The sequence below is a fragment of the Dacryopinax primogenitus genome (assembly GCF_000292625.1).
Source record: "Dacryopinax primogenitus strain DJM-731 SS1 chromosome Unknown DACRYscaffold_9, whole genome shotgun sequence".
In the NCBI taxonomy this organism is placed as follows: domain Eukaryota; kingdom Fungi; phylum Basidiomycota; class Dacrymycetes; order Dacrymycetales; family Dacrymycetaceae; genus Dacryopinax; species Dacryopinax primogenitus.
This window is the reverse complement of record NW_024467206.1, coordinates 1,173,275-1,200,099: the sequence shown is the minus strand read 5'-3', so window position 1 is coordinate 1,200,099 and position 26,825 is coordinate 1,173,275. Positions and strand designations below refer to the sequence as shown.

The 26,825-nt window shown below is 52.7% G+C and overlaps 14 protein-coding genes and 1 non-coding gene across 15 annotated transcripts; 8 read left to right on the top strand and 7 right to left on the bottom strand.

Moving 5' to 3' along the window:
* Window positions 1-1,428: 1,428 nt before the first annotated feature.
* DACRYDRAFT_52131 (uncharacterized protein) lies at window positions 1,429-1,944 on the bottom strand (the record flags this gene model as incomplete). The annotated part of the gene is made up of 2 exons (XM_040775082.1): window positions 1,429-1,836; window positions 1,885-1,944. Coding segments are annotated over 2 exons (468 nt in total), but the record flags the coding sequence as incomplete, so codon positions are not given.
* A 2,200-nt stretch (window positions 1,945-4,144) lies between these two features.
* On the top strand, window positions 4,145-4,685 carry DACRYDRAFT_52244 (uncharacterized protein; the record flags this gene model as incomplete). Its single annotated transcript, XM_040775091.1, has 3 exons — window positions 4,145-4,201; window positions 4,251-4,332; window positions 4,387-4,685. Coding segments are annotated over 3 exons (438 nt in total), but the record flags the coding sequence as incomplete, so codon positions are not given.
* Window positions 4,686-4,847: 162 nt separating this feature from the next.
* Window positions 4,848-4,964, top strand: DACRYDRAFT_t39. The gene has a single exon. It is a non-coding gene; the product is annotated as a tRNA-Ile (tRNA).
* A 228-nt stretch (window positions 4,965-5,192) lies between these two features.
* DACRYDRAFT_22424 (uncharacterized protein) lies at window positions 5,193-5,901 on the bottom strand. The gene is made up of 4 exons (XM_040772790.1): window positions 5,792-5,901; window positions 5,622-5,747; window positions 5,545-5,574; window positions 5,193-5,498 (listed from the first exon to the last, which is right to left on the bottom strand). Exons 1-4 carry the CDS (start codon window positions 5,858-5,860, stop codon window positions 5,250-5,252), a joined length of 474 nt encoding a protein of 157 aa, XP_040628934.1. The 5' UTR covers window positions 5,861-5,901; the 3' UTR covers window positions 5,193-5,249.
* Window positions 5,902-7,211: 1,310 nt separating this feature from the next.
* Window positions 7,212-7,792, bottom strand: DACRYDRAFT_22423 (uncharacterized protein). Its single transcript, XM_040772789.1, has 2 exons — window positions 7,388-7,792; window positions 7,212-7,333 (listed from the first exon to the last, which is right to left on the bottom strand). Exons 1-2 carry the CDS (start codon window positions 7,756-7,758, stop codon window positions 7,327-7,329), a joined length of 378 nt encoding a protein of 125 aa, XP_040628933.1. The 5' UTR covers window positions 7,759-7,792; the 3' UTR covers window positions 7,212-7,326.
* A 31-nt stretch (window positions 7,793-7,823) lies between these two features.
* Window positions 7,824-8,983, bottom strand: DACRYDRAFT_79730 (NADP-binding protein; the record flags this gene model as incomplete). The annotated part of the gene is made up of 5 exons (XM_040776414.1): window positions 7,824-8,091; window positions 8,141-8,167; window positions 8,215-8,285; window positions 8,336-8,674; window positions 8,726-8,983. The coding sequence occupies 5 exons, from the start codon at window positions 8,981-8,983 to the stop codon at window positions 7,824-7,826; spliced, it is 963 nt and encodes a 320-aa protein (XP_040628932.1).
* A 417-nt stretch (window positions 8,984-9,400) lies between these two features.
* Window positions 9,401-10,710, top strand: DACRYDRAFT_89047 (Clavaminate synthase-like protein; the record flags this gene model as incomplete). The annotated part of the gene is made up of 5 exons (XM_040776892.1): window positions 9,401-9,796; window positions 9,844-10,113; window positions 10,154-10,403; window positions 10,450-10,570; window positions 10,620-10,710. 5 exons carry the CDS (start codon window positions 9,401-9,403, stop codon window positions 10,708-10,710), a joined length of 1,128 nt encoding a protein of 375 aa, XP_040628931.1.
* A 267-nt stretch (window positions 10,711-10,977) lies between these two features.
* On the bottom strand, window positions 10,978-11,413 carry DACRYDRAFT_52097 (uncharacterized protein; the record flags this gene model as incomplete). Its single annotated transcript, XM_040775081.1, has 2 exons — window positions 10,978-11,150; window positions 11,227-11,413. Coding segments are annotated over 2 exons (360 nt in total), but the record flags the coding sequence as incomplete, so codon positions are not given.
* A 319-nt stretch (window positions 11,414-11,732) lies between these two features.
* Window positions 11,733-13,515, top strand: DACRYDRAFT_67032 (actin-related protein; the record flags this gene model as incomplete). Its single annotated transcript, XM_040775833.1, has 6 exons — window positions 11,733-11,786; window positions 11,840-11,904; window positions 11,954-12,152; window positions 12,208-12,645; window positions 12,703-13,017; window positions 13,147-13,515. 6 exons carry the CDS (start codon window positions 11,733-11,735, stop codon window positions 13,213-13,215), a joined length of 1,140 nt encoding a protein of 379 aa, XP_040628929.1. The 3' UTR covers window positions 13,216-13,515.
* Window positions 13,516-14,719: 1,204 nt separating this feature from the next.
* DACRYDRAFT_116415 (uncharacterized protein) lies at window positions 14,720-16,698 on the top strand (the record flags this gene model as incomplete). Its single annotated transcript, XM_040770199.1, has 2 exons — window positions 14,720-15,134; window positions 15,183-16,698. The coding sequence occupies 2 exons, from the start codon at window positions 14,720-14,722 to the stop codon at window positions 16,451-16,453; spliced, it is 1,686 nt and encodes a 561-aa protein (XP_040628928.1). The 3' UTR covers window positions 16,454-16,698.
* A 127-nt stretch (window positions 16,699-16,825) lies between these two features.
* Window positions 16,826-17,324, top strand: DACRYDRAFT_116414 (uncharacterized protein). The gene is made up of 3 exons (XM_040770198.1): window positions 16,826-17,069; window positions 17,121-17,237; window positions 17,285-17,324. The coding sequence occupies exons 1-3, from the start codon at window positions 16,833-16,835 to the stop codon at window positions 17,291-17,293; spliced, it is 363 nt and encodes a 120-aa protein (XP_040628927.1). The 5' UTR covers window positions 16,826-16,832; the 3' UTR covers window positions 17,294-17,324.
* A 463-nt stretch (window positions 17,325-17,787) lies between these two features.
* DACRYDRAFT_107749 (uncharacterized protein) lies at window positions 17,788-18,314 on the bottom strand (the record flags this gene model as incomplete). Its single annotated transcript, XM_040768525.1, has 3 exons — window positions 17,788-17,851; window positions 17,911-17,936; window positions 17,988-18,314. 3 exons carry the CDS (start codon window positions 18,312-18,314, stop codon window positions 17,788-17,790), a joined length of 417 nt encoding a protein of 138 aa, XP_040628926.1.
* Window positions 18,315-18,426: 112 nt separating this feature from the next.
* On the top strand, window positions 18,427-19,547 carry DACRYDRAFT_22420 (uncharacterized protein). Its single transcript, XM_040772788.1, has 4 exons — window positions 18,427-18,656; window positions 18,700-19,077; window positions 19,129-19,313; window positions 19,371-19,547. The coding sequence occupies exons 2-4, from the start codon at window positions 18,994-18,996 to the stop codon at window positions 19,435-19,437; spliced, it is 336 nt and encodes a 111-aa protein (XP_040628925.1). The 5' UTR covers window positions 18,427-18,656; window positions 18,700-18,993; the 3' UTR covers window positions 19,438-19,547.
* Window positions 19,548-19,778: 231 nt separating this feature from the next.
* On the top strand, window positions 19,779-25,224 carry DACRYDRAFT_116412 (uncharacterized protein; the record flags this gene model as incomplete). Its single annotated transcript, XM_040770197.1, has 9 exons — window positions 19,779-20,013; window positions 20,065-20,312; window positions 20,364-20,425; window positions 20,473-21,282; window positions 21,333-21,481; window positions 21,537-22,078; window positions 22,133-22,217; window positions 22,270-22,527; window positions 23,915-25,224. The coding sequence occupies 9 exons, from the start codon at window positions 19,779-19,781 to the stop codon at window positions 24,982-24,984; spliced, it is 3,459 nt and encodes a 1,152-aa protein (XP_040628924.1). The 3' UTR covers window positions 24,985-25,224.
* A 39-nt stretch (window positions 25,225-25,263) lies between these two features.
* Window positions 25,264-26,670, bottom strand: DACRYDRAFT_79721 (glycoside hydrolase family 16 protein; the record flags this gene model as incomplete). The annotated part of the gene is made up of 8 exons (XM_040776413.1): window positions 26,543-26,670; window positions 26,457-26,492; window positions 26,394-26,405; window positions 26,151-26,349; window positions 25,981-26,092; window positions 25,890-25,933; window positions 25,702-25,843; window positions 25,264-25,643 (listed from the first exon to the last, which is right to left on the bottom strand). Exons 1-8 carry the CDS (start codon window positions 26,602-26,604, stop codon window positions 25,267-25,269), a joined length of 984 nt encoding a protein of 327 aa, XP_040628923.1. The 5' UTR covers window positions 26,605-26,670.
* Between the last annotated feature and the right edge of the window lie 155 nt (window positions 26,671-26,825).

Genomic DNA, 26,825 nt, shown 5'->3' with positions numbered 1-26,825 from the left:
TCATAAAGGCTTAGTCATGTCTCTTGACCAAGCAATGAGCTGGTGCCCTGACAGACTCCTACTGCAAATGCTTGTGCTAGTGCCTCAATTTTGGGAATTGAGCACTCTTCCTCCTGTCCAGACAACTCCTGCCCTTCCACACCTAATCTGTTTGCCCCCCCTCTCATATCCAGACCCAAATGCTTGCCTCCCTTTCCCTCAGAAAGATCTGGTGGTCCACATCCAGACAAAACCTGTGCTCTCCAGACTGGCACACCTTGTACATGGGATCCAGAGTATCCCAGCAGCTGCATGATATCACAAAGTCACTTGAGAACATGTGCATCAATGGCTGCCCTGGCATTACATCTGGAGTGCATCTCTGCCACAAGGGCAGCATCTCCAGACAGTGCAATATTGTCAATGTACATACACATATCATGAAGTTCATCTTCCAGAGTGGTCAGGACTTGTTGCACTTCCATGTCCAATCTTCGGATTTCTTCTCTTGCACACTTCAGGAGAAGAAACTTCATGACCACTTCTCAATATTGGGGGAGCATCCATCACCTGGAAACATTGTCCGGAGCCATCCCATGCCATAAGATTGTGAATTCTCCAAGGAAAGCATGATCCAGAATGGCAGACATTGTGAGTTGTGGTTGGGAAGGCGAGACAGAAGATGCCAGATGATTGTAGTCTGCTAGAGCATTCTGGATGGCCAAGCTCCTCAATTGCAGTGCTTTCATGATTGAAGTGCACATTTTGTAATCTGGTAAAGATCAGATTGATTAGCTAGTCTGGAAATAACACTTACTGGTACCATGAGCATTCATTTTTTCAATTTTGAAGAGCCTTTGTATGACAAGAGTCTCCAGACAATCCAGAGCCCACTGGAATTCTTGACTTTCTGCTGCCTGAGAATAATGCAGCCAACATGGATGTTCCAGAATCCATCAATCAGTATTCAGTGCAGTCTCCAGATTGGTCACTAACCCCTCCAGATCCAGCACTTTGCAAAGTTTCCGAAAGTGTTGGTGTTCATTTGCTCTGCCCTCACTCTGGATACTGGCTTGACTCCATTGGTCTGGAGTCAAAACAATGAACATTTTGGCTTGACTTGCTGCAAGCTCCTCTCTGCCATGTCTCATTATCATCATGAGATCTCTGGAAATGAATCTTCATACTGTGCAGTGTCCAGCAACTGAAGTACTTCTAGATACTCAAACACCTTCTTGTTGCTGGGTGGTTCCCTCTGGAGATTGTTAAAAAGGTTTCACTCATCCTGGCAAAACTGCTCCAGATCATCTGAGGTAAGATGGTGAGTCTTGAGGAAGGACAATATGGCTGGTCCTTCTGTCTGGAGGATTTTCACTGCCTGTTGGTAGTTCTGGTACAGATATTCACCTGTATATCAAGTCAGCAGTACCACACATTCTGGTCCAGAAATTACTCACCCAGGGCAGCATGGTGATCCAAATCCCATGTCTGGTAAAACCAATCTAGAGTCATATGATGATGAAATGCAGATCCATGCCGGAATAGGTGGGCACAGCAATTCTCTTGACTGAACACCCACTCACAGGTCTCAAAATCTTTGAGACCAGCAATAGTCAGTACTTGTGGGTGGAAATGAATCTGGCACCAGTGGTTATGGGCATATCCATGGAATGCCCCTACAAAAAACCTAAGTCCAGATGCAGCAGCTTTGTTGCCAATGCTGCTCTGGAAAACAGTGATCAAGTTTGTGCAGCCAATATCATAACCAAATCCAATGTCTTGACTGCAAGCATCAAGTAGCTGGGCCAGAGAGGCAATTGAGTATTTGGCTCTGGAAAGAGTATTAATTTGATTGGGCTGTCATCAGGAGTAAGACTTACAGTTCTCCACTCCGGACTTATCAACAGAGTAACAGATAAAGGCATGCTGGCAAACAGTCAGGAAATGACCAGTCTTGGCGAGGGCTTGCTGGAAAATTTGTCCAGATTTGTGTGCTTGCAAAGATTTCCATTTCTCTGTGCAGGCTCCTAATGTTTTATCTAGACCAATGTGTGCTCCTTCCTCAGGATGAAGGCCATCAGTGGGATCACCTCTTGATGGGTCTTTCCCCTGTGTTGAGAGTCTCCCCAGTGTCAGACATCATTCTTGAAATAGTCCACTTCTTCTATCAGGAGTATGTAGTCACTATTATAAACTCGAAGATCTTGATGGCCAGCATAAGCAAACCTCTTGCTGGAATTGTTGCTGTCACTGCAGAGGAGTTGGGAGAGAGGGAGACTGGGCTCATCTTAAAGCTTGACTCAGAGCTCATGAGATTTCATTTGTTCTCTCAATGTCAAGAGCATACCTTGTATGTACAAGCTGGACAGGTGTGCTTTACATGCCAATCCATAGAATCTTGACCAAAGACTTTTGACACCCTTTTCTTGAGAGCCATGAGGAGGAGGGCATATGCATCATATGCATCTGCAAATCTCCTCTGGAGAGAAGGGTCATATGGTGTCTGGTTCTATTGTCAGGACCAATCCACTGTTGACTTAAATGGGAAGACAACCTTACCCCATGAAGATCACAGAGCACATGTGACCATGCCTCCAGAGACATGTATCCACATAACCACACTCTATGGTAAACCTCCAAGATCTGGATGTTGACTGCCATTCATGGGACCTCTGGGCTGCATGCAAGAAAACCATGCCTCAAGAGAACACAGACAGGGCTTGTGTGCTGATCAAGAGCTCCAAAACTTGTCTCTCCAGACCATTCCAGGTGACAATTTGCAGTTCAAACATTCACCTTGAATCCAGAGGGTTATGTTCAGCAAGAAATTCCTGTCCTTGCATCCGCCAGTTCAGGAGATTGTCCATGAGGTCATCCATCAAAGACCATGCCATGGCCTGTTGGAGGATTTGTCTTGCATATGACCCTTCTCCAGAGCAATATGATTGTCTCCTGGGTCCCAAGTTAGTACACAAATGGCTCTGATCCAGCACAGATGGAAGTGGCATATGTGACCTCCACCCACTCCTGATACAATGTCTCCTCTTGCTCTTCTTCCTCTCCCATCTCAACATCTTCCCATTGGCCTTCTCCAGAATCCTCTACATATGTTGTTTCAAGCTGATCTTGAACAAACCAAATCACTGCTGCTTCCTCTGGATCTGTTGCAAGGTGTTCCTCTTCCTGAGCTTGTATCTGTATAGACCTCCAGTCCAGAGCTGCTATGGAGTATACATCCCGCCTTCTGTGTCCAATTCGAATGAGGGGAGCATCCAGAATGGGTTGTTGCAGTAGCTCCTTGAGGCTGAGTGCATGCTGTCCATGCTGGCTTTTGAGGTGTGACTGGGCCACACTGATCTGGATGGGTGCTGCCATCTGTCTTCTTCCTGAACCTCATTGGATGGGTCTGGATATGAGATTGACCCCCCATCAAGTGACTCTGGTTGCTGGTCTCAGTCATGAACTTTGCCCAGGCCCAGAAGAGAGGAGCTCATCAAGATTGTGAGGGGGACAACTGGAGAATGCTCCAGATGTAGATGCCATTTGTCAGGAGAGGGATGTGTGGTTACCAGGTATGACCTGATCATCACCTTTGTTTTTCTTGGCAGGGTCTATTATTGGGTCAGGATCAAAGAAGTCAATTAACCAGCTACTTTAGCTGGATTTACTCTGGATGGCACAACTCTGGCAGGATCCTCAAATAAGAGCCTCTGGCACATGTCGTCCTGACCACATATTACTAGTAGAGTCTAGGGACAGGAGAAAGCAGTGCCCAGTCCAGTCCACTAAATGCTGACATAATTCTATTCAATAGTCAATGTGGGGTCATGGCATTGAGCGGGAGGAAGCACACGCGAGATTCATCATGCACCTGAAACGGCATGCCAGTCAGTCAGATGATATGCCGACCTCTTCCAACACCATGACATGACCGGTCACCATCCCTGCAACGCCAAAACTGTCAAACTCTGCACCCAATTGCATGGCGAAATGGTGGCTGCGTGGGACCGGACTGGACCGGTCCTTCGCGGTTCAGGACTGAACCGGATTTTCCAAAAGTGTTGGTCCTGGTCCAGTCCTCGGACGGTCCAGTCCTGGACTGGATCGGCAGGACCGCGGTCCTCAAAGTCCGGTCTAGGACCGATGCCATCCCTATCATAAATTGCAGCCAAAATTCGAGTTTGTGACGATACTGCCGGATGCAAACTTTGGCCCAATCTTGGTGAGTGTTCAGCCCAGAAGTTTGTTACATGCTTTAAGGCTCTGATCAGTGCGGTGACCCTCACTCAACTGGCTCTTGGGTTGTCAATCTCATGAAAGGCGAGGACAAGGATGCGAAGGTGGTCCCGAACCGTATGTTCCTCTCTCTCAATCCCAAATCCCCGCTTCCCTACTAACGATTGCTAGAATGGTACATCGACATACGGGACGATGCCCGTCTGCACATCTTCGGCCTATCCAAGCCCGAGCTGGCCGACCAGAGGATCTGGGCCGCCGCCGGTCCGTTTGGGTGGAACGACCTCATCCGCATCCTTAAGAAACACTATCCGGACGCCAACATTCCGGACGAAAACCCGAAGTGGGTCACGAGCCCTCTGAAGGTCGATTCGGAGGTTGGGAGGAAGTTGCTGGGAGGGTGGACGAGCTTGGAGCAGTGTGTGGTCGATACGGCGAAGAGTGTTGGTTATTTGGCCATCAGTGAATGAAGAAACACATTTTCCTGTATACTTTGAAGGACATGCATGAAAGGACCATCCCAAAAGTCCAATCAAGAAGTCTTAGAGGAGTCTCGCCTGAGAGTGGTCAAGGATTTCAGTTATTGCTTTATACTAATTTGGATCGTAAAGTCCTCACTATGGATATCTATCGGTTGTGTGGCGCAATCGGTTAGCGCGTCGAGCTAATAACAGCTGTTCGGCCACAAGCAAGTGTCGTCCAATACTAATGTTACTCGAAGGTTGCCGGTTCAATCCCGGTCATAACCATCATATTTTTGGTGTTATGAAATCTTTCATTTTGATCATCCTTCGAAGCTGTTGCTGCACTATTTCACTCGAAATGGTGACCGCGTAGAAGCGCCTTGACTCTAGTTATACGTTCTCCCATTCATATCACCTGAACAGCAAGAGTCGTGCGCGACTTACACGATCGGCTTGACTTCCTTCCGGCTTTCTTCTACATTCAAACTGCAATAGTGGGGCAATCCGAGGAGGCGGAAAATATGAATTCGTATATCTTAATTATAACTGTTACAGCGATAACCTGCGTATTCAGTCCGAGAGCTCATCCGTCTCCCATTCCTCCGCCGTCGTCTCCTCTTCTCCTACAGTCTCTTCCCGCGCACCAGTGGGCCTCCGACTACTGCTAGGAAAGCCATGCGGGATATACGCATTCGGAAAAGGCGGGCGCTGGCGTAATATCGGCAAGTCGAGTGATTGTTCTGCATACCGCCGGCCGATCCACCATACGAGGTTGAGGAGGTACAGCATCATCAATAGGATCTCGATTCTGAACTTTGCCTGGTAGGTCTCAGTAGCAGTGCGGGAGAGTGCAAGAGGGGCGTACGTCGAGGCTTAGGTCGGGAGTACCGACTGTCTGAGGAGGATGTAAGTTGAGGCCTGCTTTGAAGAGACGGAGCGTACCGCGGCGTTGCTGGCAATATCAGCGTCATCACTGTCCTTTTCTTTCTCCCTACCTCCTTCACCAGCGCCTTCACCGCAACCCTCCATATCATGGTCCTCACCGGCTTTGAGAACAGATTCCGCGCCCTGTACTCTCCTCAGCGTAGTAAGGAATGAAGCGCCGTACGTACCTCCTGCTGCGGGGGGGACGCCCTGCTTATAGGCTCTGACGATTCCCCTTTGCCCGTGGTGTCCGACATGCCACTCGTATTGGTCGAGAAGTAAAAACCTGACTGTTTCGATAGGCAGAAGCAGCACAGAAGAGCAGAAGAGCAGTTGCAAGGTTTCGTGCAAAAACGCGCATCCGTTCATCAGGCGTATTTCGTCACAGGATATAAGGGGTAAACCAAGTTCTGAAGAGGGGAAATTCCATTCTGTCGGCGCAAGCGAAATACGGAAGTTGAAGAATGTTACCGTCGATGTTCAGGATTTGCAACATGCGTGCTCATGTCGCTTCCTGTACCTGCAATGCTTGTCCGTATATGGGAATTTATCTCACGGTCTGCACCTTCCAAAATGCCGCCATACTTATTCGACCTTCGGTCTTTTCAGTCGTCGTCCCCATCCCAATCTCATCACCCGGGTCACTCGGCATTGGGATCAAAGTGCGCACCCGAGAGTTTCACACTCGTCGATCGAAGGTTGGAATGGGATTAAAATCGAGTTTATAGAGGCTTGAGAGGGGGGAGGGGGGACTAATGAGATGCGGAGGGAGACAGAAGCGGGGGGCCGAAAGCTCCAGGAGAAGGAGCAATCCAGAGGATCACAGTAGGACAATGTGCCATGATAGATAAGGTGGAGTAAGACCCATAGGCAACAGAGCACTCGACCTAGTGATGTAAGCGAGCAACCCCCAAAGAAACAGCTGCTACGATAGCTAGAGCATGTCCAGATCAATATCGATCCTTGCCAGCACGGCATAACACATACAAGAGCATCGATCCGCCTTCTGCCTCGAGAGATATCGTTGTCGTTGTCTGGAGTGTTCCTTCTTCAGTTGGAGGTTGTTCGTCGCTCATGCTACGGATCCGCAGCGCTCGAGGACGATCAGCACTCCGCACTCCGCAGGTAGACGCGCTCCACTGAATCCGCAATCCGTACACAAGAGGTGCACAACAGCTGAAAAGAGCTCCTTCTGACGTGGCAACAAATAGTACTTTGGATGATATAGTATCGACCAGAGAATGCCGTCGAGTGGATATCTTGCTGTATCTGGCAGGAATCCATGACAATGCTGATCTCTGACCAATACCATTCCAGGATCATTTTCTCGCAGTTGCGATTCCTAGTCCTGATTAGTTACTTAGTTCAGCTACAGAATATCCGCAGTAATTCTTGCCACATCGTTACAGTTGTAGTCTCCACCTCTCTCGCGGGTGGTTCCCTCCGCGTCCACCTCCCCAACCCATCAAGTGGCAGTGCCACATGACCGCACTTCCCTTTTAGGAAGATCATCCGCAAAACTGCGCTTATTCATCCGGATATGTCCTCCGTGCGGGGAAGGGTTATAAGCCCTCATTCTGTGTGGGGTCGGTCCTTCATCCCCCCGCACACGTCGAGCCCTGCTATCATCCAGGGCCATCAGCCAGCAACCTAATCTCCAATCTTCAATCTCCAGCAATATCAATCACCAATGTCACTCCCTTTCGCACTAGCAAAGGCGCTCCTAGGCGGTACGTCCCTCCACTCACCACAAGTGTCGATTGATTGACTGACAAACGATACAGGAGCAAGCGGGTTCATCGCCCTCCGTGCAGTCTCGAACCAGCTCGCACGAGAGACTGTACAGCGTAGTGCGCAGCATGTACAGCGTGGAGCGACGCACGCTACTGAGCGTGTGCATCCGCTCAATTTGGCGAGGGACGAGAACGAGCTTATGATCATGAGCGATATGGTCGGGTGGAGGACGTGAACCTCTGTGCGTGAGTGGGGGTCGGGGTTGGGGTTCGAGAGCATTTGGAAGCTCTGGACGAGGATGAGAGGGTCGAGAACGGACTGACTCGCAAGGGGACAGTTTGGCATCATCATAGGCCGGGCCTTGGAGCAAGAACATCATTGTACGCATCTCATTGGGTGTCTGTAATCTGTCAATAACCATGTACACTACGAATACCAACAATTGTATCATCTCTGCTCACCTGCCTTGCCACATCAGTGAGAGCACTAGGGGATGATTCCCTCCTTTCTGAGTCGCTCTACCTCCTCCTCCCAGTTCCACCGCGGCTCATACCCTAGCACCCTTCTGGCTTTCTCGATACTCAGCAGCGTCTGGTTCTCTCCTCTCCCCGCTACCGGTTCATACGGTACACCCGGGTAGAGCGTGCGCACGAGCTCGGAAGAAGGGGTGCACATGCATGTCGTTGAGGAGGTGATTAGGAAGATGTGATGACCTTTGAGAGAGGAGAGGGCGAGGCGGATCGCTTGTGCTCCACTGCGTCTATCAGCAACCCACATACAAGAAGGGAAGGGAGGAGACGTACTCTCTTGCGTCGACGTGACTCCAGCAACTAATGAGCGTCAGTATTAATACTGCAATCGAAGTAGGAACTCGTACTTCCCCTCTGGGAACGCCCTTGGATCCCCCTGCCAGCTAGGGAATTCCGCATACTCCTCCGGTGCACATATCTACCCCAGAGTACATCAGCCCATATCTGCGGCACCCACTTCTCACATACCAGGGAGAACCTCAAACTGCACACGCTGAGGAGCGGGTCCCACCGCGCGTACTGTTCTGCCATCACCTCCCCCACCAGCTTCCCGAGCGAATACGCGCTCTCCGGTCTCCTCTCGCTCTCTTCCGTGAACGGCAAGCTCTCCGGCGGATGAGGATCGAGTGGAAGACCGAGGAGCGTCTCGCTCGACGCTAGCACTAATTTCTTGATCCCTGCTTGGCGTGTCGCTTCGAGGACATGATATGTCGAGAGGGTGTTGTTCTTGAACTGGTGAGAGGAGGCGGCCTGCCCGATCACAGGAAGGGCGGCAAGGTGCACGACAGCGTCGAGTCCTTTATATTGCTTTTCGGCAGATATGAATGAGGAGTTCTTCGAGGAAATGAGATAACACACCGAATCTACCTCTCGGAACGTCTCTGCCACCTGCCCAAAATCCGACATCTCCAGCTGGACGTACTTCACCCCTTCTACCCGCTCCCCCTCCTGTGGTAGGCGACGGTCGAGCACTACGACCTCCCAGCCGTGTTGGAGAAGCTCGAGCGTTGTTGGCTGGCGGAGCTTGCCTAGGCTGCCGGTGATCGCTACCCGTGGTTTGGACCGAGGGAGGGGTGGCTCGCCTAGAGCGTGCAGGGCGGTGAAAGAGGCTGCCATGGCTCGGTATTTCGTAGATGAGCAAGAGAGATATGGATGGATGCTGCTCTATGGAGTAGGGTTATCTGCGCTGTGTGCTGGCAGGAGAGCATGAGGTCACACGAGGGCGCTTGACATTGAGAAGAACTGTGTCGAATGGACTTTCATCGGTATGATGAGAATGCGAGTTGAGCATGCAACTGCTACCTCCATTCAGGTATTATCCTAGAAGCGGCAATGTAGCTTGACAACGTTGTTCGTATTAATCAAGCAAGCCGTGAATTCGATGTTGGTGGTTTGTAAGACTGTTGCAATATGGGGAAAAGTTCAGGGACTTTGAATCGCGTCATTATGCCTTCGACTCACCTGACTCGCTTGCACAAACATCAATGCAATGTCCCATTACCAATAAGCCCTCCTTTCAAACTGCCACCAACAATGCCAGTCGCCGTAGAACAGCCTTTCAGCGAGATCCCGACTCTCGACTGGTCCCTCATCAGCTCCCAAAGCCCGGCTGACCTCGAACGATTCCTAGCCGACCTCCGGCACGCCCTCGTGAACGTGGGATTCATGTACCTCTCTCATTCGCCTGTCCCCCAGCCCTTGGTGGACGAGCTCATAGACTATATCCCCCAGCTGTTCGCCCTCCCACTAGAAGAGAAGAAAAAGATAAGCATGCTCAACTCGCCGCATTTCCTCGGATACAGCGTGCAGGGCGCAGAGTTCACCAAAGGGGCGAGGGATAATCGCGAGCAGTTCGATTTCGCTACGGCGTACGTCTGCCCGTGGAAGGAGGGCGACCCGGACTGGCAGAGACTGTGGGGTGCGCCTCAAGTGCGTTCTTGTGTCTCCCTTCCCGAACCTGCGCTGATCATCCCCAGTACCCGCCCGACTCGGTCCTCCCAGGATTTCGCAAGACAGTGCTGTCCTACCTCTCGCACCTGCAGAAACTCAGCATGGACTTCATCCGCCTTATGGAACTTGCGCTGCTTATCCCTCCCGGCCAGCTTACCCAGTTTTACGACACAGACGAGCACATGCAGCATCGATCCAAAGTCGTCAAGTACCCTTCGGCGGAGTTCTTGAGGTCTGAGGATGGGGATCAGGGCGTGGGGCCGCACTATGATGCTGGGTTTTTTACTTTTGTGCGTGTGCTCACATGCATTCGTTGTCCTCGCTGACCCTGTGCAGTTACTGCAAGCCTCTCCTCAGCCCGGGTTGCAAGTCCAGAATCGCGCTGGGCAGTGGATCCCCGCTCCGCCCGTGCCAGGGACGTTCGTGGTCAATATTGGCAAAGCGCTCGAGACTGTCACGCAGAAAGTGGCGATCGCGACCACGCACAGGGTTGTGAGTCCGGCCAAGGGGGAGGGGGCGAGATATAGCGTGCCGTTCTTTCAGAGTATCGCGCTAAGCGCTCGGGTCGGAGGGGCGAAGATACAAAGTATGTCTGTGGGCTGCGAGTCGGAGGAAAACCTGACGGCGCGCAGTACCAAAGGAGATATTGGACCTCAAGAGAGCAAGAGGAGATGAGGTCGTTACAGACTCTGTGAACTTCTCGGAGTACGAACGGGAGGTGTCGGGTCATGTCCAGCTCATCGGGCGTATAAAGTGCGTCTGTGTTGCGAGCTCATTGTGGGGATGCTGACTGTGTGCCTAGGAGCCATCCAGATGTCGGCCAGAAGTGGTACCCGCACATGTACGCGGAGATCTTCCCACACGGGGCGCCGGCTTTCGGGAGTGTGTACTGAGGGCTCGAGCCTCTGCGGGGATCTAGAAAGAGGTAGTTCCTAATAAGATGAAATAAAGCACAAGTGTACCAATACAGCATCCCCTCTTTCTTTCTCGTTATGCTACTGCATCCCACAGACCGGTCAGACCCGCTCAGGACTCGTCCGTCGCTGCGACGTGTTCGTATGTCCCTCGTCGGTTCGCAGTCATTGGTATGATTCCCGATTCTCTCACATTGTTCATACTCGGCAACCTCAATGCCTGCAAACCAATATCAGTCCCAAAAATCACCTCAGAGAGGGGAGACACACCTCCCACCACTTGCGCGACGCTTCCCATGCGTCGGCAGGATCTATACCGACTTCCATCATCTTCCCTCTTGCGGCTGCGCCAATGAGCAGACCAACAATGATGAGGATGAAGAGTGTGACAGTGAGCTGATCTCTTGGGGAGTCTCTTTCTGTTCATTCCCCAACAGGTCGCGAAACGCCCCGCATATATGAGCTGCAGATTACCCATTATAGAGAAAGACGCACGAAAACACCGAACATCGACATCCCCCTCCTTGCCAGTTGCCGTATCAGGATTCGCATCCCCCAGCATCGCCTCTCTACAGATAGAGAGCTTCTGGTCCAAACACCACTGTTTTGTACAACTCAGGCAGGGCTTGGTCGGGTCCTCGGGGAGGAGAAGTGGGAGGATGGTATAGTTGTTGAAGCATATGCATTTGCAGAAGTGGATCGGTTGCCAGTTACCTTGGAAGATGGAGGCGTTGGCCTAGAGCTATTTAGGCTGCGATTTCTATATCTGAAATAATAGACGCACTAGTGGTAGTAAAAGAGATAGTTGAAGTAGTAGTATTGGAAGTATACTTTGTAGCTTCATGATAGTCAAGAGTCAAGATTGTAATGAAACTGTTCAATTCTGTGGACCCTTTCAGTCACCGCCAACAACGCGTCCTCGTCGCCTTCATTCGTGCCCACCGCGTGCTGCTTGATACCCCCATCTTGAGATACTCTTCATCGTCTTCCAAGAGCAAGAGATGGCGACAGAGTTCGAGGACGTGCTCACAAACCAGCCTGTGGTCATCGACAATGTACGTCTACTCTATTGGATGGTGGAATGCGACACGTGCTTACAGGCATGCAGGGCTCAGGCACTATAAAAGCCGGATTTGCAGGGGACGATCATCCAAAATGTTATTTTCCCTCCTTGTATGTCCCATATATACCGATGCAGAGTAATGCTGAAAGAGATGTACAGCGTTGGCCGACCAAAATATACACGAGTCCTCGCTGGTGCTATAGAGGGCGACACGTTCATCGGGCGCAAAGCGCAAGAAGTGCGTGGGCTGCTCAAGATCGCTTACCCGATGGAGCACGGGATCGTACAGAACTGGGAGGACATGGAGAAGATCTGGAGTCATGTGTACTCTGAAGAGCTGAGTACGCTGAGTGAGGAGGTATGCTGGTGACAACTTGGTATATACGCGCGATACTGATATTGTTGTCATTTAGCATCCCGTGCTGCTCACAGAAGCACCTCTAAATCCGAGAAGGAATCGGGAGATCGCTGCACAGATCTTCTTCGAGACGTTCAACGTGCCCGCTTTCTTCACCTCCGTGCAAGCCGTGCTCGCGCTCTACGCGTCTGGGCGCACGACAGGGATCGTACTCGACAGCGGGGATGGAGTGACGCATGTCGTTCCTGTATTCGAGGGATTTAGCATGCCTCACGCTATCCAGCGCGTGGATATCGCAGGGAGGGACGTGACGGAGTACCTGCAGGTGCTGCTCCGGAAAAGTGGACACTACCTGCACACGACGGCGGAGGTAGAGGTCGTCAGACAGATCAAGGAGAGGTGCTGTTATGTCGCGCTGAACCCGGCAAAGGAGGAGAAAGAACAGCAGGGGAAACAGGAGGAATTCAAGCTTCCGGATGGAAATGCGATCATGGTATAGATGTTTCGCCTTCGGAGAGCAGAGCATTTACTTACGCACTTTGTACGTCAGCTGGGCAGCGAGCGTTTCCGAGCACCGGAGATCTTGTTCAACCCTGAGCTCATCGGGCAAGAATACGACGGTGTCCATCAAGTAGTGGTCAACAGTATCCAACGAGTCGATCTCGATCTGCGCAAGGCGCTGTACAGCAACATCGTCCTCTCCGGCGGGTCTACACTTTGCCGCGGGTTTGGCGACAGGTTGCTGAACGAAGTGCGAAAGAATACGATCAAGGATATGAAGATCAAGATCTTTGCTCCGCCCGAGAGGAAGTACAGCACCTGGATCGGGGGGAGTATCTTAGCCGGGCTGAATACCTTCAGGAAGGTGAGCAGCGTCTGTATTTACTCTCCGTGTCGCACCACGTTGGTCGGTACGGGTCGTGCTGCTTATGCCACCCCCACCTCTGCCCAAAGGTCCACGTCGATCTATGCTTGCTGACTGACACTTTCCCAGATGTGGGTTAGCGCCGAGGAATACCGCGAGGATCCAGAGCTTATCCATTCGAAAGCCGGCGGGCTATAGCCGCGGGCACCAGGTCTCCGCACGCACACACTGGCGGGACCATTGGGACGGCGCTTTATCTCTCGCGGTATGTTGGTGTGGTTGGGAAGGGAAAGCTGTCGGCGATCGGCGGCGGCGAGACCTTCCCGGGGCGGGGTGTATACATGAGAAAGGGCGGGGGAGCGCCATGAGGCGGGATCGGGCCTATCGGGCAGTTACCATTGTCCTCCACACAGACCGGGACACTCAGCAAGGTACAAGGGCCATTGTGGGTCGAACACATACATACCTTATTTGCAGCATTGTAATTTTTGTAATGGCTCATTCACTGTTTTGTGCTCGTTACTGGCACCGGAGGACGGTCAGGGTCGGCCTGGGATTGGGTGTTGCTGTTGATGTGCGTCGGGATCGACTCGCGAGATTGGTTATACAGTGCGTGTATCCATTGTTCACTCTCCGAGGAGAGGTCATGTACAGTAGTGGTGGTGGTGAGGCGATGCATTGTTAACTGTTCAATGATATTATCCTCGTTTCGATCTCAATACGTTTCATCTCCTTGACCAACGTGCCGAGACGAAGCTGTGCCGTTCATCCGTAAAATCGAACACCCTTTCTTTCGAGCGAGTCGAAACGCGGTCAGCGAGCACAGGAAGGGTTTGCAACGTGCACGTCGAGAGGATGTACAATGAGCACAGACAATGGCCAAAAGTGGGCAACAGTCAGCTTGGCCAATTCAGATATGCCGTGCGCCGTAACGCGTTTCGATCGTGATCCGTTTTCTGTTTCGTTTTCCTTGCGCTTTTGTGCTTTTTTACGGGTGGTAACGCGAAGCGTAGACGTCGTGCGCACTTTTTATTGTAGTCTTTGGGGAAGAGAGGAAGCACCAGGTTCTGTGGCAGCAATCAAGATAGTAAAATATGAGTGAATAGGTGATGAAAAAGCTGGAGAAAAAGAGCGGCTTCTGCATGTAAAGTGGGCGCTTCCGTGAGACGACGAGCGGCGCTTCCTCCGTTTCGGCCGGTTGAATCATCTGGACCCTGTTGGCTTCTTGTGGATGAAACTCAAACGATGACCCGTGGGCATGAGCATTCCTCCGCTCACCGTCGATGGCACTTTACTCATCGAAATTAGCCCTGGATGCACTTTAATCACGGACATTCTAGTAGAGAGGAGCTCTGATTGGAAGAGATGGAAACTGGAATGCACATGGGCCATAACGTCCCTGCCGAATTCGGAAAGAGGTAATCAACATGAACCTTGTATGAGGCGCGGCAAGTAATACGTCCTGGTCTTTATCACTCTTCCCATCTTCAAATCACGGGAAAGGGAGCATGCCGTCAAAGTCAAAAGAATTGGTCGCTCTGGCACTGCCTGGTCGAAAGCGGAGAGCGAAGCACCCGTGCATACGTTATCTGACGCACATCTCAATGAACTTTCTTTCCTCTGGGCCGGGCATTCCTACATAAAAGGCTGCAAGGATCGACGTGTATGCTGCAAACCCCCCTCTGGTGCAGCACAGGCTGAGATGGACGCACTCCCTTCCCTCCCCCTCATGCAGGCTATCCCCGCCCTGCTTGGCCTCCCCCTCCTTCCCCTCTCCTTCACCTTCCTTGGGCTTGCCCTTCTCTACCCACGGACAGCTCTCACTACTGAGCAGCGGTTCTCTATCCTCCTCCCAGCAGAGGAGAAGGAGAGGGTTACCGTACCTCCTTCGGGAATCAGGCCGGGTAGCCACACGAGCAGGCACACAACCGTGCCCTCAACCATCGGGACAGGGTTCGGCAGTGCCGGGCTGGCAATCGTCCTCCCCGCTGTGACCGCCGCCCTCGCCTTCGGTGCAGGGGCTGTGTGTCAGCTTGCTGTTATCGCCAGGCAAAAGGAGGGGGGCAATGGATTGGTCCGCTCTGCGGGCCTCCTGAACACCCTGGGAGTCTTCTTCGGTAAGTCTCCGTTCAAGCGCAGGAAAAACACAGCTCACGTACTCGCAGCCGGTCTCGCTCCGATCGTCCTTCTCACCCGGGGCTCACTGAACCACGTCTTCCCCACTTGTGCGACTCTCCAGCCTCTGCAGCGCGCCTCCCTTCATTTGCGCACTGTTGAGCCCTACACGAGGCAGAAGCGCTCCTCCTACCGCATTGGTCTTTTGACCATCACGCTCTTCGTCGCCTGCCTCTACACACTCCTCACCACCGTCCTCGCGCCCACCCTGCCCATCCCCACATCCGCACTCGCCCTCGGCCCGGGGATCGAGTCCGTCGTACTGCTCTTCCCCCTCCCTTCGATCCTACACCTCTCTCCACACCGGCCGGTGCTCGTCCTCCTCCTGCTCGCCCATTTCTTTGGGCTCGTCTCCCGCGCTTCCCCCCTCGCGCTCACCTTTGAGCCGTCAGGCACGATGCTCGCTGCAGCCCTCCAGATCGCCGGCTCCGCATGTACGCTCCTTTGGGCTTCCCTACTTCTCCTATGCACAAGCGTGCTCGCCGCCACCCCCCAGCGCCCGGCCGGACCCGTCCCCGGTCTCTACCCAACAGCAGGAACCCACCTCGCTCACCTCCAGGCCTCGCTCGACCGCGCCGCAACCCCACTGGGCATCCCCGTCCCTCTCCGCCCTTCCTCCCCCAGGCCCAGCACACGCGCGAGCGTGATCGACATCTCCGCCCAGTCCCGCGCGTCATTTGAGACGCTCTCCTCCCAAGGACCGAAGGACGCCGACCTTCCCGGATACACATCTGACCCCGCGCCGGCAGAGCTAAACGACCCCACCGCATTGCTGACCGCTGCTCTCCTACGCACCCTGGAGGCAACTCCAAGCCAAGCGAGTGCATATGAGAGCGTCCGCTCCACACTCCCGCAAGATTTCACCCTCACGCTCCAAGGCTCTCCCCTCCAGTACCGGACATCTTTCCTCCCCAGCCTCTCCTCCTCCCAACAGCAGACCCCCTCCCGCCCTCGTACAGCCGGCAGCGCGGTCCAAAGCCTGAGACGCACTATCTCCCGACTGGTAGGCACCAGCCCGTCTAGGCCACACACTGCTCCCCACCCTACCGCATCAGCAGACCCGGACTGCTCCAGCGTGCCAAACTCGCGGCTTACCCCTCCGCAGACATTTGGGTTCTCTGCTCCTGCTACGCTGGAGGCGGGGGAAGGGAACTGGCTGGAAGAGCTGGACGCTAGCCCGACGGCAAGACTTGGCCGCCGGGAGGAGAAGAAAGCTGGCGTGAGGGTCGAGGTGGAGACCGAGACTGAGAGCGAGGAGTGAACTTTTGTTCCTCTCTACACTAGGCTTAAACACGTGGAATCGTATTGATGATCTACGCCCTGGATTGGCACTACACTACTCGTTTCCTTATTACAGTAGAGGATCAGTCTTTGTACGCGCTTCTATGGAAAGGTGGAGTGGCGGGGGCATTTGTAGCCTTGGATTTTTCGTATTTTATTTATGTTTGGGAGGTTATCGTAAGTGTATGAATAGTAAATTAATTCGAATTTGTGAATGAAACTCGTGATCAAAAGGCCTATCCGTGAATGATCCCAGCACAGGCAGTGCCAAGCTCTAACCTGTCAGGGACGCGACCTAACACCGCAGCAACACCTACGTCTCTCATGCCCTAACTCTACACTCTCCCACCACCTCAGCCATGGGCTCCCTATGCTCAAGACCTCACATGCCCGGCGAAGGGCAAACACTCGGCTCTGGCCCCGCACCCCCTCAACGTACGCAACCCGCTGGCCCGGGCTCGCGTCCCGCTCCTCAACAACAATCGTCTCCGGGGAGGACACTGGGGAGTACGACACATCAGCCGGCGGGGACGCCGGGGATGAGCGTCCCTTCGAGGGAAGCGGCAGCTCAGGCTGCGGAGGCGAGGGCTAAGGCAGTGAGTCATGTTCTGGCTGATGTCGGGAGGCGGGCTGATATTAGTGTGCAGGCGAATACGAGAGGAGTGAACGTGAGCAACCCTAAGGCTGGCAAGTTGAGTGCGAACCTGGATAGGCAGAAGAAGGATGGTAGGATGGCGGAGGAACAGCAGCCGGAGAGGATCATCGTGCGTCTCTTTTATCATGAATATGGACGTAACTGATGGGTGGCTAGTATGACTAAACATGGGGTGCGAGTGTATGGAACCTGTTGTACAACACTGGAATGGAGAATTATACCAACGTTTTGGAATATCTTGCCTCTGAAAGATCTTAGGGGACTTGGTTTCTGAATTTCATGTTCTGGTCTGAATGTGAATGGCCGGACTCCGATTGACTCTGGGGGCAGCGGTCCAATTCGGGGAGCTGCGCTGTTGCGTGGGGATCACGGCTAACCCCTAACTGGCCAGCGCGCAGGACTGGCACAGTTCCCCGGGCACTGCCAAACAGCGATCAATGATGTTTGGTAAGCCCTTCAGCCCATAAGCCCCGGTGTCATGCTGATTACCGGGTAGGACAACGTACAGGAGGAAATCAGGCACGGCCGAGAACAAGCCCCGACCGGTCCGTCATAAATTACAGGCATACGATGGGGGTAAGGACAGGATACGGTGGATACGCTAACTTCCACAACGGTTTCGACGACGTCTTGTTAAGGAACGGATTTCGGCTGCCACTCTACTGGGTGAGGCAGAGCGGGATGATCGACGACTTGAAGCTCTTGGCAACTTTGGCAGGGGCACTATGTTATCAGCAATCAGTACTTGGTTACCAGCTGGAGGCAGAGAGAGGCCTGCGCACGTGAAGTTGCTCTCGGCGGCGGCAAGCTGGGGAACTTGTAAGTGTGGGAGCTGTGCGCTTTGGAGGAGTGAACTTACAGTAGCAGGGGAGATTGTGAAGCTGTCCATTTGGAATGTTTGGGTTTGGCTGAAGAGGCGGGTAGAGGCTATTGGGCTGAGTCGGGCGAGTTGTTTTCTGCCCTCCTTGCGATGATAATAGGCGGTATTTATACCTTTGAATAGGTGCAGGTTTTGTTCATCCGGGATCACTTGCCCAGGAGCATACACGCTGTCGGAGGCCGGAGTCACGAAACCTTTTAGGACAATACTTTCCTTCACGCTAGGCAGGCCTGAAAAGCCAGGATCGTCGCATGGCAGACGTTTCAATGTCGCATCTCCGACAACATTTACACGTCCGTCGACCATTGAGCACTGCACAGACCACAGGCAGTTTCTCCGCATTTGAATTAAACCCTGAACAACACATGTTGACGACGAACTCATACCTGCCGGAATGTCGCTCGACGAGCGCCGGATGCGGTACACAGCTATCTATGTATATCCCCGCAGGGGAACAGAAGGCTAACTTGGGAAGCCGGAGACGACACCGCAGACCATTCAGGTCCGATCGGCCTTCTTCCCGAGAATATTAATATTGATCCTTCTGCGCTTACTTGTACCGCAGGTTCTTCCGGAACTCCGGTTGACAGCGCTTATCATTACGCACACGACTGCTGTCACAGATCTGTCAACTTGTTACGATGTCCGGTGCGTGGTACTTGTTGTCGTTGTCGGTCTAACACAATTGTAGCACATGTTGTTCATTCTATTTATGGCTACTTTTGCGGATTGAGGGATCGTCTGAATTGTGCCTCCAAGCGACGGTCAGAAGATCATGCGGCCTGAATCGAGAGTAACAGGCCATCTTCCCACGCTGCCTTCCGGAGCAGGGAGGTCAAGCGCAACATTCTCCAAGAAACATTTAAAAATGTGACAATTTTGTTTTCTGTTGGACTTTTGTCGCAAATTCCCTACCTGTTTCAATTCCCAAATTATTCTTTCTTCGACCGTCCGACTGGCGACTCTGTTCGAATTTATCGACTGCATGCCACCTGCGAAGTTTCGTGGTCTTTCCGACACTCTCGGGACTTTGTTCCAGAACGACTCTTTCAAGTTCGAGATGGTTGGCGTACGTTCTCAACTTGCATAAATAGCACTTGAACCAACCCCAATATCACAGCTTACGCCTGAGAACAAGCACTACAACCTCCAAATCAAGCGAGTCGATGGCGAAGACCACGTACTGGCGTTCATAATCGCGCCGCGCACTGCGTACGCAACGCCAAGCGAGTTCCGTCGCGCACTCAAGCAATCTGGACGTGAGGGCGGTCACAAAACTGAGCTGGCTAACGGAACGCTTCCTTTGTGAGTGTTTTCCTCTGTCGCATTCCGCTGTCCCGAAGGCAAACTAACCTCACGCTGTCCGACCAGGGCCATGATCGATGTCATAATCCAACCTCACGGCTTCATACCACCGTGTTCTGTTTAAACAGGTAAAACACTGGTAACATAAGGAGCCGCGTCTTGGGGCTGTGGAATTCCTGCTGTTATATGTATGTAATTTGTACTGTGCCCAAGCGGGATGTAGACGTGTAATCCATCTACCTTTTTGTTTTTGTTTTCAGCCAGCTCATACTTGAGATTTGGATAAAAATCACCTAATATTTTGGTTTGTCCTGGAATGATAGACAAACAAGGACAATAGCTGTAAATGTGCAATGAGTGTTCTGTAATACGGAAAACAATTTATTTCGGCGTATCCTCGGATTATCCAACCCTTACCTCTGCGCGCTCTGACCGCTCACCAACGTCGAGTGGTAAGCGCAAGCAATGTCTGTCCCATCACCTGCACTGCGTACTTTTACATCTCTCTCATCCTTCTCCTTGTCATCCAAAGCTCGTCTACCGAAGAACGCATTTTGTCCTACAAAAGATCTCCTTGTGTTGGTCTCTGAGCATGAAGGGACTGATCGCGTCTCGCTGTGGAAGGCGACAGGCTCAAAGGTCTGGGACTTGAGCCTAGGCAAGCAAGATCGCTTCACTGAGCTTGCATGGAGCCCGGATGGTGTGCAATACCTTAAGCATATGTAGTACACGTACTTACGCACGCGTGCAGGAAACCTCTTAATGGTCGCTCGAGAGCCTGCTCGCCTCACTTTACATTCTGTGCATGACGGTCACGAAATCACCTCTCTCGTTGTGCCATTTGATCAGACACCTGATCCCACTGGCAAAGGGAAGCGTCCAGAAAGGAGCACACCATCCAAGCTGAAGAATGTTTGGTGGCTGGAGAAGGAAGAATATGGTCAGGATGAAGGAAGTCCATTGAGACGGAGAAGCGTACCTAAAAAGGAGGATCCAGTAGTACGTGGAGTGCAACATACAGGTGTTTGTTGGACTAACTCACATGCTCAGCTCGGGTCAGCACAAAACTTGCTCCGGACTATGCCCTATCTGACCCCAGTGAAAGAGATCAAGTGAGGCAATAATTATAACGGTGTTCATGTGTGCTTATGAATCTCAGAGCCGACAGCATATTTTCTCTGAGCAAAGACAAGACAGCATCCCAAGATTCATCACTACCTCCTCATCTGCTCGCGTTCCCTTCTCTGCTCGTCGATCCACTTGACGCCAGCATACAGCCTCAACGAACCCAGGACACACCAAGTTCGCGTCTAAAGGATGACGAAGCGATTCGTAGTGGTGCAAACGACGGAAGTGTACTGGTCGTATCCGACGAGAATGGTGCTCTTCACTTCTTTCTCAACGGCACCTATCCTCTCGGATATTTCAATCTCGGGGCCGATTGTGAACCATGCAACATACACTTGATGTCGGAGTCTATGGTCATGGTCTCGTTCCGTCGAGGTCGCGGCTCAAGCGATGAAGAGCCACCTTATGTGGGGGCAGCCAGTCTCTCATTGCCGCTTCTGCCGACGCGGGCATTGCGTACTACGGCGGCAATATCCTCTCTTCTCCGAGAAATTCTCGTCATCATGCAACAGGCAGTTGACGAAATGGCGAAAGCCTGGATGGGTGCAGAAGGGCTGGAGGGTGCTAAAGACCTCGGGGTCCGATGGTATCAAACCCTCGAGAAGAAGGGGGAAGGAAAAACAAATGCAATGTTCGAACTTGTCACACTGCTCTGCACCGGTCGGCCGCGGCCTAGCATGGTAGAGTTCTTGGGGCTTTTAACGGAGAGAGCTTGGGAGAGCTGGAATTCAACGGTACAGAACGCCTTCAAACTGATGGAGCGCAATATTGCCGAGCGTATTGTTCCGGCATGTGAGCGGTGTGTTGTGTTACTGGAAGAACTCAAGGGATGGTGCACATGGTATGCTTGATAGCGCTCTCCGAGACATCCTGTTGATCTTGCCTTCGAAGGGAGGAGAGCTATGCTGACTTCGGAGTTCCGAAGGCTGAAGTCGAGGACTGCATATCGGCTGTGCTCCGAATGTTAGAGCTGAGTCACGCGCTCGCCACGCACATTCTGGAGGAAAGATGGTCCTTCGACGGTCTGATGATCTGGCTTCGTTGGGGCAAGTGCTCTTTCCAAATTATAACATATGCATGCTAAAATAGGTTCAGAAGCACAGCGCTTGTCTATCCAAGAGGGGCAAGCGCAACCCGAGCACCCAATGCATGATCCCTTGCAAGTTGCCGAATACCTGCAGACCGGGCTGTTACGCTCGGGAGTAGATGAATGGTTTATAGGTCCCGCCCCAACGACGACTCCAACCGAGCAAGCCGCATCAGCCACCAATAAGACTCTAGACTCTGCTCTTTCCGAGGCCCGCCAAGCGCTAAAGCAGCCCAGAGAACGGGTATATCGCATGCATCGGTCTCCGGTTGGCTCTGGAGCTAACGAAATGGCGGACCTCGGGGCGAAGCCGGTGACAGACGCCGACTATCCGCCTTCCAGGACGTTAGCCGAGAGGGTAGTTTTGAGCATGGATCGGAATATCGTTGCGCTTGGCAGCGAAGTCGGCCAGATGTGCCAGCACATATGTGTGAAGGCTGCAGGTGCCGCAGGGCGCACTGCGGATGTTGTGCAGCATTGGGCAACTGCTCGCGCAGACGATCTCGTCTCAGCGGAGACATACTACAAAGAATTTTGGGTAACAGGGTTGGTGAGTCTGCGTTCCCACAGAACGCAGATTGCAGTGCCTCATCACATTGATTAGGATGAAACAAGGGTACAGTATGTGGCGCTGAGAATTGTGGACGCCCATCAAGGTCCAGAGGACGGGAGTGGGTATAATCCTTCACGTGAGCCACGTGTTCCCACCCTCTGGCTCCCATTGTTGACATCCGCATATAGTGTGTGTCCTCAAGCTCGAGTACGACAGGGGGAGTGGCGCGCCGATCAGATCGAGTGCCGCATTGCTGGACATTCAGCTGTCAGAATTAGACCAAGAATCGCAAAAAGCAAGCGGCGATCCCACCATCCAGAAGGGGTGCCTGTGGGATCTACTTGATTACGAGTTCTTCGATGAGGTTAACCTCGTGCTTATCGTGAGGCGCCGTCGATGCGAGAAGGAAACTATCCCACGACAGCTCGATCCCGATCTCGATACACGTAAGTGGTCTTTCCGTTGTATTGGTGCAGTTCGTATCCCGTTGCAGAAACTCATGAGCTGCTTCTTTTTAGAACCCGTGTTGTGTTCTACTTTCTATGTTGATCTTCCCTATCACCGACTTGCGCGAGATGAAGGCGATGTCTTCTCAAAGGTGAAACAGGCGCAACAAGCTGGAGAGGTGCGAATCATTTCCTTTTGTACTTCTTACACTCTTCCGTATTCTTCTCGGCCCGAGAATTTCCCCCGCTCTCCGGGGCACTAGCCTCAGGGCGCCCGCTCCGAGTAGGCGCCAAGGTTGCTGATAGCTGTCCGTTCTAGTTACCGAGCATACCCCTTCCGTTGGCCCGATGGCGCGATCTGCGAAAGTATGCTTTCGGAAGCGGAATCGTACAGCTTTCTGTGAATGGTCGGGAATCACGACGAACAGCGTGTTTAGTTGGATCGGGGGGCGGAGGTTCGGAAGTCGAAGTTTTCGATATGTATGGACAGGATGATGAGGTGGTGCCCAAGAACGAAGGGGGGGATGACGAAGAGATGGACATTTGAGCGTATCTAACAAGTACTACGTCGTCCCTATACCGCCTACGAATGCAAAAAGGAGGGAAGAAAGGTGACGGAGCCTGGTTAAATGTGAGGACCTCGCGGGAGCACAGAAGCTGATTGCCACGCGTATCCCCGCTACTTGGAGCAGACGATGTACGATTTATCTGCTTCGCTGGACATGTTTTTTCTTGCAACTTCCTTGATGGTCCCCTGGAAGAAGGGCGGAGGACGGTCGAAGTTGTCCGACGATATTTCATCGGCAACGAAGCATCGAGATTCGACCGACTCCGAGGAATTGGTTCGCCAGCAGCCCAGAACTGACGGCCGCTCCCTTTGCATATAGGGCCTCGTGTTCAACAGTTTATCAACACACAAGCCCCACGTCGTCTGTCTCCCCTCATCGGTTTTCTCATCAAGCTTATCCTGGACCACCTTCTAGATTGCTCTCATCTTGTCTATATCTCCGCTCGAGCACTACACGCGTATCGGCATAGCCCTGATGTCCACTTACGCTCTTCCTGCAACCATCACTTTCTCACGTTCTCTGCCTTCACCACCGTCTCCTCCTACATCGTCTCCACCGTTATCCCAATCCCCAGTCTCTCCCCATTCCTCTCCTCCGTCAAATCAATTGCAATCAGGATTGATAGCATCACCATCTGGCGGTGGGGTGCGCATGTCAGCCGCAAAACCGATGACTGCCGCGGAGAGAAAGCGCAAAAATGCCGATGCCCAGGCTGCGTTCAGACAGAGGAGGAACGAATACATCAAGAAGCTTGAAGCTGCAGGCACGTCTCGAGATATTAATTCGACCCTTGTTACCTCATATTTACGTGCTCCCAGTGGAAGATCGTGAAGCGATGATTAAGAACCTCAAGGACGAGAAAACAGGCATGGCCCGTGAAAGTCAGGGTCTGCGTGACGAGAATACCCGCCTCCAGGGCAAGATAGAAGTATTCCAAGCCACCATGAAAGAGAATGACAAGCTGGTGAAGATGCTTGAAAAGCAGCTGCAGGCCGCCCAGACTCAACAACAACAGCAAGCCCATGCCCAGCAACAGTCATCTCAGTCGTTGGGCTTCGAGTACGGCGGTCTCTATGCAGCACCTACCGGGATTCTGTATGCGAATCAAGCTCCGAATTCCTCCTTCAGCGGCATGCCTAGTCTCACAATGCCGATTCACAACATGAGCGCAGACTTTGCCTCGAATGCCAACGGTCCCTCCCCTCCAAGAGGTCCGCATCACATTTCAGCCTCTACGTTCGGGACGCCGACTACTGGTATGCGGATCACGACGATTGCCCCGAGTGTGGCAGAACAGGCACAAGCATCCCAGTCCTTTCACGCCTATACCGACAACGGCTCTCGGTTCGAAGTGAATAATCATGCTTCCGGAAGTGCTGGCATCAGCTCGGATTCAGCATCGTCTGAAGCAAACGGGGGTACAGGGATGACCAACTCCCCCATCGAAGCCGCCGCCACGGTGCAAACCATGCCGCCGGGTACTGATGGGATATCTTCCCAGTCCACGGGGGCGAATCAGTATTCTTTTCCCACGGCGCAGCAACATCATCAGCAAGCGCAAAATCAGGGGATGTCATATCCGTCGTCCGACTACCCGTATGCCCATTCTACCTACTCGCAACCTTCTCAACGTCTCCAATCCGAACATCAACAGGATATCAAACCACCCACCCCCGCACAGCCATTTCGCTCTGCCCAGGCAATCAACAGCTTGAACAATATGAACCTGGATCCCGCGATGAGCGAGACGGTTGCGCTGCTCAAGGCTCAGGCATTTGGCAAGGCACGGAGAAGGCGAAACCTATCTGGCTACGACGAGTCCTCAACGACGTCAGCCACTGCTCTTGACATTCGTAAACGTCCCCGATTTGAGGACGACGATGTTTGAAGATATTACGCTTGATCTTGAATGTCCCTCACGAGTAGAGTACTGTATTTGTAGATCAAGGACGTTGTTGATCTGTTCTTGCCCACGTTTATTCCTGTCACGATTCCTTCCAAAGGGTGCACGTCGTCGATGTCCGTCGAGTAACGTGTTGTAGCAAAGCCTTGACTCTCTTTTGTTCTGTAGATTGTACCATCGTCACCCTTCCCCCTCTACAATGTCTTGATCTACATGCGAATGAAAAAAATGTTGCTCAATGCTGTCACAGACGGAGACACTTTGATATCATCGTAGCATTATGATACCGCCTATGAACATCATACCCGCCAGCAGTGTCCACATCGATACACCGGGTAGCGATGCCCCACTAGAAAAGTCCGATTCACGGAAGACGATCAAGCTATTCACGACCCAACTGGCGTTGACAAAATTCGCTCCTTTCATCACCTGCGTCTCGCACGAGCCAGGGCAGCCGCTGCTGGAGTAGGCGCTGCCTGCCCAGTCACCGCAGAGGGTGATGTCGAATACGATCGAGTGGGAGTTGAAGTACAGCCAGGGGTTGCACCCGGCGGGGGAGAGGAGGGCGGTCGGATAGCCCCAGCCGCTCGGTTGCGGGTCGCCGTTCGTAATATCAGGCGGGACAGAGGACCGGTGGAAGAACCCTGCATGCAACAGCATGAGTTTTTTCCCGAATAATATGATTGGGGAGAGCGAACATACAGGCAAAAATCCCATTATCGTCCCACTGCATGGCGAACACACCGCCGCCGAGGTTGTTCAGCGGCTCGCCGAAGGACGTCTGCGAGGGGTCGGTGATCCCGCACCCAGAGTTGTCGTTCACGAAAGCGTCGCAGTCCCTTCCCTAAACCTGGTCAGCCGGGCACCGCCAGTTGTGCAGAAGGACGTACGATGATGGCCCCGGTTTGGTTGACGCCTTGTGTATAAGTGCAGTCTGGGAATCGGTTAGCATTTGGTAGAGTGGATGAGAGCAGCACACACTTGGCTCGGTATGGAACGTGACTTGGTTATGCGTGCCCAGGTTCACTCCTTCGTAGATATCGATCTCTCCCCCTAACGGCCAATTCGCGCCCACAGTCCACAACGCTGGCCACTGTCCATCCGCCGCCGGACCAGTCAGATTAGGCCCATACGAGCATTGGAGTACATACCACTCCACAGCCCCAAGGCGCATGCTCCACGTCTAAGAGGAACAGACCACCCGTATAGCTTTTAATCGACTGGATCCTCACGCTGTCCCTGTTCTCACCCAACGGGAGGTCTGTATGATTGTCAACCGTCATGACAGCCTTGTTGTCCGGAGTGACATAGACGAGCCCGCGGCTGAGAGCGGCGGTTTTGTTCACGTAGCTGCGGGGTGTGAGTGATGCTCGACAGATAGAGGAGGAGCGTACTTCACTTGTCCACTGTTGGGTGATCAGATTCTGCTCTTCGACCGGGAAGGGAAGGGAACGCACTGTGTCGGGTCTGGTAGGTCGTAGAATACGAATTCGCTGATGTGGGGGTTAGTAGCTCCTCGACTTGGACGGCAGAGTGGACGCACTCGAAGAACCCCTCGCCTTGGAAGACGTCGACGACGACCCATGATGGAGCACGTTTGGCCATCCTCCCACTCTGCCTACTCTGCGCCCTCGTCGTAGGAAGACCGTCGCTCCCCCGCACCGACTGAGCAGCAAACGGCAGGCCTATTCGTGGCGCATTCCTATTCCATAACTCGATAATCCGATTCGAAAAGGGAAGTGCATGCGCCTGGGCCGTCAAGAAAAGCAGCACATAGGGTATAGCGTGCATCTAGTCGCGGCCGTCTAAAAATAAGATGTTGGGGA